We start from the raw sequence: 14,726 nt of genomic DNA, 5'->3' as shown, positions 1-14,726 counted from the left end.
CTAGAAAGCATAGACAAGTGTGAGGAGAAAGAAGGAAGGGAGACGTGATGACTCACAGGACAGAGCTGTGGGAATAGTCGTTATAGGCAGCAGACAGCGTTTATTCCGGCAGGTTGTTGGTGACATATCAAGTGAGTCTTTGAACCGCGCAGCTCAAGCGTGCTGAAAGCACACCAGGCCCGGCAGAAGGTGCTTCAGATGGTGCTGGCATGAGTGGCGTTATGAGATGCCACAATATGACGGGGACGAGAGGCACTCGAGAGCAGATTTTATGGTAGGATTTCTGTGGCTTTCAGTCATGCAGAGAGTTATTAAAGGGATTTGAACACCGTTTTCTCATTCAAAAAAAATATTCTTTGTTTCTCTGGTGCCAACGTAAGTTAGTATCTTGAATACATCAGTGTTAAGATACCAATGAAATAAATACCTCTGATAACATTTTGTTATTATGATTAGAAGTCCACTAAAAGTTTATTAACAATAATTATTGCCAGGTCAATAAAGGGGGGGGGGGGGTACTTTTTAAACCATCTTTTTTTTCAATTCTGAAAGGCATAAAAGAAACTAAGCAGCATTCAAAATGATAAGAGTGTTCTTATTAAATATTAAGCGGCATTATTAAATCGTAATGACCACGCACAGCAGCTCAGATGGAGTGGACAAGAGAAGAAATGTGAGCTGCATGGCAGCGCGCACAAACGTGTGGAGGAGAAAAGTGCACCAACAAAACTGTGACAAACGCACGCAGACACACACGCACACCTGTACTTCATGCCCGTGTGTTTCCCCGTGGACTCCTTCAGGGAGATGTGCCGTGGAGCGAAGGAGCCGAAGCTGCGCGCGATGATGGCCACGGTGCGGAACTTGGCGCGCGCTTGGTTCACCACGTTGGGGCTGCTGGCGCTCTGCTTGCTGTGGTCCCCATTGCCCCTCTTCAGGTTGTGGTCCGTGCAGGCGATGGACACCTGCATGGCTGAGCTTCAGGGACGGATGGGACACAGAGACAGCGAGCGGACACGGAGACCCGACAGGTGACGCCTGCGGGGTTTGCAGATGTCTGGATTTCAGCGTCCTCGTCCGGCGGGACCCCAAAGTCACGGTCACACGCGTCTTACGCACCTCTTTTCGTGGAGAGAGATTAAGTCCTCAGTTGCTCAATTCCAAACGACGTGACTCCATTTGCATCACTTTTGCATCACGCTCTTTTTCTCCTCCTTCTTCTTTCTCTCACATCAAGTCTTTCATTTAAAGTCTTTCCCTGAAGAAGAGAGGCGGCGCAGCGGATCAAGCATCAAAAGCTCGCGAAGAACAAACGACTCCTGAGTTCTTGAGGGATCCCAGATGTCTTCTCCCGGGGGTCTTTCCCTGCTCCTGAGCTCTGGGGGGATTCTGACCATCAGAGCAGCTGGGGAGAGTGCGCAGGGACGGCAGACAGCGAGAGAGAAAGCGATGCAGCCCGGGTTGCATCGCGAGGGGGGGGGGAGAGGGTGTGGTGGGGGGCAGGGAGGGGAGAAGGAGACAGGGCGGAGAGGAAGGAGGAAACAACGAGGGGGAGTCACTCTCAGGTCCTGGTCCATCCCTCCCCGCTCTTCATCTCTCCTCTTCACACTCAGAACTTCCATGCAGTGTTCTTATACCGCAGATTCACCATTTTCCAAGACATCCAAGTGTCTATGGATGACTCTGTGTGTGTGTGTGTGTGTGTGTGTGTGTGTGTGTGTGTGTGTGTGTGTGTGTGTGTGTGTGTGTGTGTGTATGTGTGTGTGTGTGTGTGTGTGTGTGTGTGTGTGTGTGTGTTGTGCTTTCTAGTAATTCTACATGGGGTGTCAAACGGATGTAAACAGAGCATGTTGCTGCCGTGTCCCTCCACAGTCTACATGTGTGCACACATGTGGATGAGCACACGTGGTGTGAATGCCAGCAGTGCAGGGCTTGTATATACAAGTGTTTAACACAGAAGACAATGAACATGATACAATTCTTGGTAACTATTGAGAATGTTCATTTCAATACCTTTGGACCATTTGAGCACTATTGATTACTTTGGTCAGTTCTATTCTTGTCAAACTTTCCAACTCAACTCTAAGGTCTGAAAAGGCATTGGAAGCATGCGAGGTGCTTCATCCGTTTAGCCGCAGCCGCAGTGATCAATGCGAGGGAAATAAGTGTCGCAGGTAAAAGAAACCCGCACATGCCGTCGATAAACCTGACGCGATAAATACACACGTGCTACTGAACCCATTACTGGAGCTCCTGACCTCGTCTAAAACAGGAGTCGCTCAATGAAAGTCATTTGGGGTAAAGTGAATTAACCAGGGGCCAAACTGCCCGTTGAGGTAATTCATTATATTTTATTATAGGAACTTGGAATGGGCCATTGTTTTAAACTGCTCATTGATTTGTTTTCAACAGCCCAAAGGCTCATTGTGCAATCATCTTCAAACCACACATCTTTCCTCAGACGACATCTTCCAAAAATGAAATAAAAACTTTCCTCTGAAGAGCGGGAATGTGATGTAGTGTTCAAATGAATGTGTACTGTGTCATCGGAAGAGACGCCATGTTGTTTTATACATGTCCCTAATGAACGAGCTGTTCGCATCACCCCCGTGACCCCCTGTTCAACCTTTCCCACCTCATTGAGAGACGTAAGAGGCCTCGGATCAATCAGAAACAATAGCAAAGCCGCTCTTCGGCAGCTCCGTCCGGATCGATGGCTTCCCACTCCTCGAGGGAACGGCAGACTCCCGACCATATGGAATTGGAGCCGGCGTAAAGCCTCTTTCCTCTAATGAGGAGCACGAAAGTGCTGAGTGCAAAAAGGTTGCTGTGGTTGCAGAGTGTGCTTCTGTCCCGGAGTGTTTGCAACACATCTGCCTCCATCCATCAGCATCAAAACACTAAAGTCACTGGATGAACTGAGAGAGTGTTACTGTAAACACTTTTTAAGAACATCTCTTATAACACGTCTGTATGAGGGTTATTTTTATCTATCCTGAAACGAAGATCATGAACTGTGTCTTTGAAGTCAAGATGACTTATATTGTATTTCTAAACTACGAATCCCTCCTCTAACCTAATTAACACGATGGAATTACGGGTGAAACACGTCCAAATGCTGCGTATAACAGCATTAAACATCTATGCACTAAACATTCACAAGCATGAACACACGTATGAACTCGTACTGCACGGGTTACTGTAAATGATTTGAAGAACCACGCATGATTTCCTCTGTTGCCCAACAAAAAACGATCGATTCCAGCAGAAATCAATAAAATAGTTCATGTTTTAATAAAGGCTATCATCTTTATTTTGCTTTTGTTGTCCCAGCTGCCTCACAAGAAGTGATGACATCCTCACAAGTGAGTGTAGGGCAGCAACTGTGTCCTACTTTTGCACCTGTGTGTTAATGTGTGTGTGTGTCTGTGTGTGTCAGTATGTGTGCGTTTGCTCTTTTTCATTCTGGCTAATGAGTATGTATGAATTGCTTTGTCAGCAAAAGTCAACACACTACATATCAAAATCCCCTTGAGATGCCCAACACTATCTGTGTGTGTGTGTGTATGTGTGTGCGTGTGCGTTTGTGCGCAGTGATGGACCCGTGGTCACCCCGGCCTGACCTGACACTGACTGGACCATCATTTCTATGACACAAATAGCGTTCATAGTGCAGGCGGAAACGTGTTGAAGGGTACAGAGCAGAGTTGGATTTTTGCGGTTCTGATCTGGTGTGCGAGCTCAAACGGGTTTTATTTCATGCAAACCAGCTGTAACCGCGTTTGACGTTGTGACACGTCGTGGCAAATTTAAAAGCTGGCTACATTGGCGACCTCTGTCACAGTGATTAACATTGTGTTGGTCACGTTGAGATGAAGTCTGATGCTTCCCTGCATGCTACATTGTGCTGCCCTTGTCTGAGGCTCCGTCCGAGGGCGTTAACTGACAGGACAGCATCAGGATGACTGGATCTCTGTCGTGGACTTAACCATTTGTGGCAGCTGTGTGTGGGAGGGGATGGGGGGGGTTGTTTGTGTCCTCATATTACTTATTAACACATCTGTACAACAAAGTAGACTACAAAGACTCAACACAGGGAGAAAAGCAGGAGAACAGGACCTTTACTAGGGTGACAATCTATTTTTTCATCAGTTGAAAAGGCAGAGGTATATATATATATATATTCTCCAGGTGTTAAAAGTAGGTTGGGTGCAATGTTTTTCCATAACATTTGCAGAAAACAATAAGTCGGAAAAGAGAGCCTCTAGTGAGGAGGTGAATGTTGAGTTTCACATGAATCAAGTGTATTTAATGAATAAGGCAACAAATCCTACAAATTAAACGACTAAAACTGTGTCCAGTTAGGTGTGAAGTCTGCCTTCAAAATCCCGCTTGAACCACTTAAATAAATGTGATTTCTCCAAAAACAACGTATGTCATAAAGTAACACACACACTAACACAAAATATACTTAGCTTCTTAAGTCTGTATTTCATGTGGCTCGTGACATTGCAGAGACATCCGGCGCGCACACAGTCACATAATCATAAAATGATTCCCGGTCCAAGCGGCCGCGAACGAGGCCGCGGGTCAAAGAGCTTCATTAGTCCTTTTCCACTAAGACCAAGAAAAGCAGCATTTCTATTCCGCCCGGTCACTGCAGTCAGTGGTTGGTTGTCCAATGGTGACATCATGATGCAGAAGCAACGCTGTCGCCTCCAGCGAAGCTCCAGGCTGAGTCAAGTACAACAGTCAGCATGTTAGAGGTCGTGTCTATGTTTCTATCATATACAGTAAAATACATTGTGTATATTATTCTACTACATATTTCAAGCTGAGACACCATGCTGCCTCCTCATATCTTGTGCAATTATTATGATTACATTTAAATGATCCTGCAGAACTCATTGAAAATATCTTTGTGCTGATTGTGGCAAATTTACACTACAAACATCAGCATGTAGCAAAATTACAGTTATTGAGGCGTGAAATCATCTTAGGGAGAGCGTATGTGTTGCACTGGGAATGCAGCCGGCTTTTATTTGGAGCATGGAGTAGAGAGGGTGCGCTGGGAACAGCAAGGTTGACGGTTCGAGCCCCGGCTGCTCCATGTCCCATGTCGAAGTATCCCTGAGCAAGACATCTAACCCCTAATTGCTCCCCAGGCCAAAATGTAAGAAGCCATGGGTTAAAAATGTAATGTAAGTCGCTCTGGATGAAAGCGTCAGCTAAATGACTTGTAATGTCATGTCATGTGTTTCCAGTGCAGTTATATAATATTAGCAGGGCATCCTCTGTAGTAACAGCACAGCCATAAGAGTTTTACAGTGATGTATCTTGACCCCAAGGTCATCCTCATGTCAATAAAGGCCCACGGACAGACAACGTCTGGAATGACAATCCCCCCCTGCATCTCCCCACCGTGGCAGAGCTAAGAGCTGGTTTTCTGGAGAAGCAGATCAATTGTAATGTGATTTTATGTCTTCTGAGCCTTATAGTTGAGTTTTATCTAGCTTAATTCTTCTTTTTTTGTTAAAAAATCTTTAATCATCTATTCCCTTTACTGGTCCACCGCAAGGCAGCGGTGGAAATACATCAAGAACTTGAGTTCAGGAGGAGGACTTGAGTGTCTTTGATCAACATAAAAATACTCAATAGACTTCATTATTGTCTTTGGCCATCTTGTCATAAAACCTACTTCCTTTATAAAGGAAGTAGTAGTAGTAGGAAGTGAATAGCGGAACATTTCTCTGCAAAGTTCCATCACTCGGCTTTGCATAATGATATTTGATGTCGGTGGAAGATGCTGCACATTTACTTAATCTTTAAAACATGCATTTTAACATATTTTCAAATACGTATTATTTTATCCCAACACAAAAGGGCCGTATGAACATCCTCACATCCTCACATCTCCAGAATGAAATGTTTTTGCAAGCACAAAAAAACAGCCTCACACAAACAGCCTGCGAGCAAGTCACTGAACCCCCACCCCAGTGCGGCTCAAGTCACGCTGCGTCCGTTCAGGCTCTCTGATGTTATTATCAATGTGTTGCAAGGCACTCGTGTATTCTGCCTAAATTAATAACATGATACGGTTGCTCTCAAACTTCCACCACTTAATAAGCACGTACTCCTACACTACCTGCACCACAATTAGTTATTTGTTGCAGAGAGCGGCCTGGCTGGCTGCTGGAGAGTCTCCAGATAGGGACACTTGATAGTGAAGAGCGGTAACAAGGAGAGAAAACCGTCATCTACGTGATGGCATTGCTATGGTAACCGTATGGAGGCGTTGAATGTGGGGAAAAAAGCAGCAATAAAGTAACACCAGGCCAGAAAGAAAATGCCAGATGGTTGTATATGTTTGTCTACCTATCAAGCACCTTAACAGTGCAAATACAGCGGGAGAAAAGCCAGCAGCACTCATGCAAACTCGAAACCCACTTAAGCATGATTGTGTTTTTTAAATTCTTTTCATGACCTTTATGTTACAGACCTGTTCCTTTTGGTTACACACACACACACACACACACACACACACACAAACACACACACACAGGGGGGTTACAGGGGAAAAGAGTTTGTGAATGTGCTCTACTGAATGTACATGAGGTGTGTCGGAAAGGAGAAATCCGAAACTTGAGTTATTTCGCAGAAATCGATGTAATGAGAGGCGAGAACAACTGATTAACACAAAGTATTCAGGTGTTCTTGTAACCATTTAAATTGGGCTGTGGGAGTCGCCATCGTGCACAAACGTAGACGCGCACACGAAGCAAAGGTCAGCGCAGTGATCGTGTTCAGTAGCCTCGGCCCAAAAAGTACAAACACAACCACCAGATGGGCTCCAGGGGCTTCCTGACCTTCATTCTCAGCAAAATGAATGCTAACTTTTCAAGCGTTAGCCATAATAATGACGGTCTCAAATTACGTGAATCAGCAATTTAAAGTCTGCGTGAGGAAGAGAGACGAAGAACTCAAGAGACAAGGAAGAGAGTAGATTGCTTCATCTCATTTTGTTAATGGGATTAAATATCAAACGCCTGTCTGGTCTGATGCGCATCTTCCTCTGCTTTAGTTTCATGATCGGATTATTTGATGATTACGGGCTGGGTCGGTAAAAAATAACTATTGTATTCACTTTCTCATATCATCATCAACATTTGACTTTAAAGAAATCAGATATGAGTGGACCATTTATTAGCACATACTAATTAAGCACTTTACACCTCTTCAGTAGTCCCCATGCAGGTTCATTATTTTGAATACGACTAAAATTATGGTTGCTAGGGTGGGATAAATTACACACATTAGTAGCCAGTAACCTACAGTTACATAGATTAACATGACATTCATGCACAATATATAGTCAGGAAGCATGCCCTCGTTCTTACAACGGAAATTACACTTTGTACAGTAATCTTAGAACTTTATTTAAGTGACAACCCTGTCTGCAAAATGACTCTATTGTCCCACTTTTTAGAGGATGTTCATTGGCAAAGTGACTTAAAGCATAAAAGTGTAGAAATGAAACCACTTGGAGATAATGAGGAGGTGAAGTGGTCACATGAGGGAGTGCTCTTCCGTCCTGCCAAACCACTTGGCTCTTCTGAGTAAGTGTCTTAATCACCAAGGTGAGACAGTCTTGTAGGACTCTGGATTGGGAAATTAAAATTAGGATTCAAGTCCAAACTCTTAGGAAGACGTCCAATGTTGGACATAAGAACGAGGACAATCGTCTCCGACATCCACCCGATTATTCAATTTTGCTAAAGCGTTTTGAACAAAGGTTGATCAAGGAAGAAATTGGAAGAGAAAATGGTGTGCTCTGATTTATGTGTGTGCCTGTGTGAGCACGAGCGTGCAATGATCTACACACAAGGGATTTCCCATCAATACTGCCAGCTGACAGGGAATTTCTGCACCGCAAGAAAGACGGTTTGAAATTATTTACAAAAAGAGCAAAGAAGAGAGACACATAAAGAAAATCACAAGAGTCTAGAAAATGGGCCAAAACGTGTATATATATTGTAGCAAGAGCTATTTCACACAAGGTCAGATCAATAAATCACAAGAGCAACTGCCCTCATACAGTCTCGTCAACGTGGACTTTCTCTTTTATATTATCTTGCCTTTGCAAAATCTCTGATTGAGGTTTGGCTGCTCATGCACGCGTTGGTCCGGCTGCTCTTTGTGGACAAAATCGATTTATTTATGTATTTTTATGGTGACTTTTGAGATGGGAGTGGAGATTTGGTCCCGACTTGTTCATGACACAGCAGAAAATTCATTAAACCTTTTTTCATTTGGTGTAAAAGCAAAGTTCGATGTTCAAATGATTTTTATTAATGACCTAAAGTTAAAATAGTCCAATGTCATGAAACAAGGTAGATTTAATCAATTCCATATTTATTAACCTTTCACAAACTTCCTTTTCACTGTGTCCAGAAACAGTTTGACGTCCCTCGCGCATCGTTAATTCGGTGGCGATCTAGCAGCAATCCAACAAAACCATGAATTACATTTGGTGTAACAATTATACAACATCAGACTTATGCTGGCGGATTGATGCTTTTGTTGATGTTCTACAATGTGTGACGCAAAGACAACGAAAGACAAGGACTGGATATGAAGCAGAGTTGATAACGGGCGCTATAGAATTAAATATCGCCCTGTTGCCATGGACACGTGGGGTCACAACGGGTACGCGGGTGACTGTAAACACCAACCGTTCTGTTCACTGACTACACGAAAGGCAAAATAAAAAGAGAGGTTTTGATGCATTGATGCCGGATGATCCCAAGGTAACAGCATTTCAGTGATCATGCGGAGGAGCGGAGGTGTGTGGGGTGCTATCTTCCACGCTGTGGATGAACTTTTTAGATCCTTTAGGTAGAAGTACATATTAGTATGGAGACATCCAAATCCGTCCCGCCGAGGGGTCCAGTGCGGCCCGCCGGATGACTTTGCTATTGTGAGAACTACAGAAATGTCTAGAAAAGTAGCTGCTATTGCTAAAAAGTCCCCTGGGGGGTCGCACTCTGTGAGTGAGCGCATGCGTTGAACCAGGGGGACCAGGTCGTCCACCAACGCAGTGCCGGTAGATCGCCTTCCATTGGGAAAAAAAAAATGTACGTCAGAGGCTCAATTCGTTTTGCGCTCCCGGTATGCAGGAGGGAGGGGTCATCATTAGTTGAATGGAAAAGTTGAGTAAAAAGTACCTCGCGAGCCGAAAAAGTGTGGACACCCATGCATTAGATCTTTTCGACCCTGGCGTCACTCCAGGCAGCTGCGCCCGCTTGAAAATGACTGTCCCCCCCCCCTGTCGACTGTCTTGGGATCAAAGTGAAAAGTGAAAGTAACTTAAAATCAAAAGGCATTTGAGTGGTCTATCTAAAACAGGGGTCTCAAACTCGCGGCCCGCGGGCCAATTGCGGCCCTCGGGACGATATTTTGTGGCCCCATCCTTAATATGAAAGTGTAATGTTAGTGCGGCCCGCAAGTTTTATACTGTAACCCCACTGTCAGCTGCTGTGTGGGACATGTTATGATGTTCTGGTTTCCTACTGTGTGCTTGTCCAGTGAACGTGGCATGCATGTGACTGACATGGGGGGCGGGTCGTGTGTGTCGGCCGAGGTGCAGAGAGCAGTAGGGTGAAATTCAGTTTCCTGTCCTCTTTCGCGCAGGTGATCATGTGACTAACCGTTAGCATCGCTCGTTTAATAAAGTTTTCCTTTACGACTCACACTAACAACACATGAAGCATCTGACGTCACCGACGAGCGTCTCCGTCCATTACTACGCAGCTTCGATTCACGTAACTTCACGTTTGGCTATAAAGGAATTCCACGGTCACATGACCTTAGGTCTCCCCCGCTGAGTTAAAGGAGGACTAGTGTTGTAGTCTCATTCGGACCGATCCCCCAGGGTGGGGTTCAATGACTGCTTTTGAAAGTGAGTGTTAAGTTGTGTTATTGTCGACCATGCCGTTCGGACGCTAGTCTGGCCCGCGTTCGGTTGAAGTGGGCTGCATCTGGCCCGCAGCTGATTTGAGTTTGAGACCCCTGATCTAAAATGTTCCAAAGGTATGCGAGTCTGTGCAGGTCCATAAAAATACAGGTCTTATTTGTGCAATATTCTTTGCAGAACTAGTCTTTTGACATTTGACATTGTGTAAGTACTCATGAAATGATACATTGAAACAGAAGACCGCAGTCCCTTGGTCACAAGTCGCTGCGTCTTCACTGCATTGCTGCACTGAAGCCTCTAAAGCCCTTAACTGCTCAGGTATGGATTTGGATTTATGAAGCTGCTCGGCCAGTATTTGCACACAATGCTCAGAGTATTGTGCACGTGTTGGTGTGGCGGCAGTGTTTAAACAGTGACAAATACTGCAGTACCGTGTGCATGTGTGTGTGTGTGTGTGTGTGTGTGTGTGTGTGTGTGTGTGTCTGTGTTAGATCTATACTACACCCTTTAATTGCCATTATGATGGAAACCTCTCATATCCCGCTCTGCGTCCCCTCACCTCTTCTCCCCTAATAGGCCTTGGAGGAGATCACAGTATGTTACCTCCTTGCAAAAGATAGCACCGCACACACACACACACACACACACTGGCGAACATTCAAGCTCCACTCTTTTCTATACCAATCTGAAGACACATACACCAACACACACACGCACAGAAAGTGCTGATCCAAGGAAGCATAAACTTTGCCTGCGTCAGTGTATCAGCTTAGTGCTGTAAAGCAGAGATATATGGTCACCCTAAAAGCGAGTGTCCATTCTGAGCATGACTGTGCACAAGCGTAGATGGAGGGATACCACTAATGACAGGACCGAGGGGAGGAAGATTGAACGTTGGTGAGGAATCAAATGTGGGGATGAAAGAGCAGGAAGAAAATGATCCTGGAGGGGAATAGATATTAGAGAAGGAGAGGGAAAATGAGAGGGAAGTGTTTATCAAAGGTCCTACTGCAACCTGTCTACGATCCACAGTCGGCGGCATTACGGATTCCCTCCGTTGCTCGAGCACTGCAGCAGCTCCTGAAGCACTCAGTATTTACCTTTGGTCAGACATTTCTCCTGGCAGAGGATCTCTTGGCTCTCTTGAGCGATTGATTATAGCTGCTCGGATTCACTGCCCCCAAAAGCAGGCTTTTATTTTTTGATGAACTTGAGCCGTAAAAATATAAAACTTTAAATCAACAAAACATCAACATCAATGGTGCTGTAGTTTTGTCTTTGTGTGGAAGTCAAACATTGTTAAATGTGGAAGTTTCTGCTGACACTCACTGCTGTTCAATCCAGTGTCATTTCTCTCTCGCACACACTCACACACACAAAAAGAGACGCACCAGCATCCCTTCACTGCGACAGCAGCTCCACGGCTCCCCCTGGTGATGAAACCACCAACCGGCACTATCGAACACGTGACGGGGCATCTATGGGGCTCTCTCTTTAGATCTTTCTTTGCATCACCCAAGCACCTTATCTTGCATCTCCTCTCTGTGAATAACGCACACTGACTCACTCCGCCACCCGCACGCAGCATAAACACGTCGGGAAAGGGTCTCTTCTTCCCTCCCTCAGGGTCCTTGACACACCCCGCGCTATCGCCCCTTATGTGCATCATCAGTGCAAATGAGGTTTTCTAACTGCTGCTCTTATCTTGAAAGGTGAACTGTGTGTGAGCCGACAGCATTCCACATCCTGTCTCAAACAGTCACAGGGTTGCATGAATATGTGCACAAACCACGCACACGCCGTCTAGCGTCATGAGCTGCGGTATTTTGTGCCCCGAGGCCACAGAGTCAACTTGCACATCAGCTAATAGATTTAAAGTTTAAAAAAAAAATGCATGAGTGTGTTCACTTTTAAGAGCGTAGGGTTCCTTTTCTCATTTACTTGAAGCGGTGTGGGAGAGCGTGTCCTCAGGCAACCCCAGGGAGGCCCAAGGACAGCCGTGCCTCTTAAATAACCGCTTATCAGCTCTCATCAATAATGGACACATACCAGCAGAGGGGATGAGGGAGTCAGCGATACTTAAAGACCAGAGCGGAGAGAGACGGGGGCCAAACAAAGACACAGACAGGTGGGTCACCGACGCTTATTGGAAGACGTTCTTTACTTTCACAGCTTGCAGCGTTGTATGCATTTCTCAGCAACAACAGGGGGACATATTGATATTATTTTTCCCTAAAGCTGTGACCATGTGTAAAGCATAGAGCATGCAGAGTGCGCGGAGACGGACTGAGGGTTACAGATATGCATGCAATAGCCCTTCATTTCTTCAATAATAATGTCGCTGATTGCTCGACTAATGAGGTGGTGATGTGTGTTTTCGTGGGTGCCTTTTGTTGCATAATAGTAGTAATGGGGACCAAAACTGCCATCCCAAATTTGGGTATATACAGTAGATGAGGGTTGTACTCAAGGGAATGAACTGGTCAATGATACGTGACATTTGAAGAAATGCGGGAGCGGCAGCGACAGGCCGCTCACAAAAGGATCGCACAAAAACATTGATTAAGCAGCACTTAAACTAAGCATTTCTCTTTGAGTATTCTTATTCTCAACTGACCATATGCGTGCCAAATATGAACGAGTGCAATACCATCCTTCACCACACTGACTCAACAGGGCACTGTTTTCTCCCATTTGACGAAACTTGATGAAAACTTGATATTTAACGATATTTAATAGGTAAATCTTTTAAAATCAATTATAATTATTCTAAAGGTGAAATAATCCTTAGGATCCCAAGGGTATATTGCTGTAAATTTAAATAAACCCCCGCTTAAAGGGATTTTTGGATCTTTTTAAAACAAAGTGATGTGATTACTTTAGCCATTTCCAAAGTAATTGATTATGACGTAACAGGTACTAAATACTTGTTTTCTCATGATCCTAGAATGTGAAGCCTATCTTTCCAAACCACCACAGGGCTTTACATAATTTTAAAGCATCTACAATATAACAAAAGGCTCTAAAACCAATCACCAATAAGTTCCAATGCAGGTAATTAGCCAAAAAGAGTCTTGATTCTTGAAATAAATGTGAATCCACTGCAACAAACACGCACGCTTTGCCAATTGAAACAGTCGAAGCAGCGTAACGAATTTCCTACCAATCAAATTGACATCATGAACATTTAAAGTGCTAGAGATCAAATTGGATGCATACACACACACACACACACACACACACACACACACATACAAACACACTGTAGCCACCTGATCAATTAAGTATTCAGAGAGGATACCAAGTCCCATGTTAAATATTCACTTGTTTTCCAAGATGAATAAAGGATGAGCAATTGACACATTTATCTGCATGCGTGTATGTCTGATTGTGTGTGTGTGTGTGTGTGTGTGTGTGTGTGTGTGTGTGTGTGTGTGTGTGTGTGGTCTGTTAATCGCTAGTTGAATGCAGTTTTACTCATTTGTGCTTTTCCTGTTTCTGTTGGTTACAGCACGATTAGAAACAGACAGACAGAAACTATCCAGAATATAAAGTGAGACATCAATCCATCTGATTCAAGTGTTGGAGTTAATTTAAATGACAGTAATAATATATAATTCATAGTAAGATCCATCTCTAGAGAGAACAATAATCACATGCATGCTTGAAACAGTGTGTGAGAGCACATTTGTTGGTACTCTATATAGCATGTCGATTTTTAAATGCATCAGATCCGTTTAAGCAGATGGGCATTTTTCTTCACATCCATGAAAAATTAAGTAAGTTCTCTGCTGCAAAAGGGATATTTATCATTGCATTTTATAATGAATTCAGTCTTCTTGGGAAAATAACAGCATGTATCAGCATGTATCAGGAGTAGATAGTGAGGATGAAGAAAGTAGTTTAGAGGTTAGGATATGGGATCATTGGTAATGCACTCAATTTGCCCATTATTTTCCACGGCTCTCATTAAAGTGGTTTACGATGCACTCAATGCAAAGATGCAAAATCAGCACAAAGGAACAAAGTGAGTGACAAAGGAGGAGAGCAACTGTGTGGACGTTGTAACTCACTGTCTCACTTTCACAGAGTCTGTATCAATCAGATGGACTGTTCGCACGCACACACACACACACACACACACACACACACACACACACACACACACACACACACACACACACACACACACACACACACACAACACACACGGCGTGTGCTTCATAATGGCACTTTCTGCCCCCACCCTGTTGCACCAAATGCCCCGCCACACACTGCCTCTTCTTTACCCAGGATTTCTTGCTCTGTATCCATTAATATGAGGGGCATTTGATTAATTTATCTATTCACTAGGTTGATTAAATTGATTACTGCTTTAATACGGTCTGTGTTTTAAAAAAGAAATCAACACAGTGCATTTTCCATTTGGGTTAAAAGGGGATTTACTGTGCTTTTGGTTTATTTACAGGTTAATGGTTAAAAATAATACTTTTTTTCAGCTTAATATTCATTTAGCTGCCCAAATGAAAACATGGCATTATAATCACAAAAAGTACAGAAAGTGTAAACAAGCATCACTGCATCATGATGGGGTTTTTTTAGCCAATATAATTTTTGGGCTTTTATTTCCATGACATATTTTTGCCATAACATGTTTGGACTTTTTTCAAAGTACTTTTTTGTCCACAACATCTTTCAACCTAACTGGACATATTTGGGGAAAAATCATGTGTCATTAATCCAGACACAATCA

General features: G+C 44.0%; 1 protein-coding gene across 2 annotated transcripts in view; it reads right to left on the bottom strand.

Annotated features, from left to right (window-relative positions):
• Window positions 1-14,726, bottom strand: part of kcnab1a (potassium voltage-gated channel subfamily A regulatory beta subunit 1a) — a 62,991-nt gene that overhangs the window by 42,318 nt on the left and 5,947 nt on the right. Inside the window, exon 1 of one of the 2 annotated variants that reach the window (XM_040181952.2) lies at window positions 763-1,486. The exons of the other annotated variant lie outside the window; for it this stretch is intronic. Within the exon in view, the coding sequence (XP_040037886.1) occupies window positions 763-971 (209 nt within the window). The 5' untranslated portion in view covers window positions 972-1,486. Of the gene's footprint in view, window positions 1-762; window positions 1,487-14,726 lie in introns of those variants that run through there. 2 annotated transcript variants of the gene reach the window in all.

Source organism: Gasterosteus aculeatus, chromosome 1 (assembly GCF_964276395.1).
Source record: "Gasterosteus aculeatus chromosome 1, fGasAcu3.hap1.1, whole genome shotgun sequence".
NCBI classification, from domain to species: Eukaryota; Metazoa; Chordata; class Actinopteri; order Perciformes; family Gasterosteidae; genus Gasterosteus; species Gasterosteus aculeatus.
The sequence above is the reverse complement of the archived record's forward strand: the minus strand, read 5'-3'. Positions and strand labels throughout refer to the sequence as shown.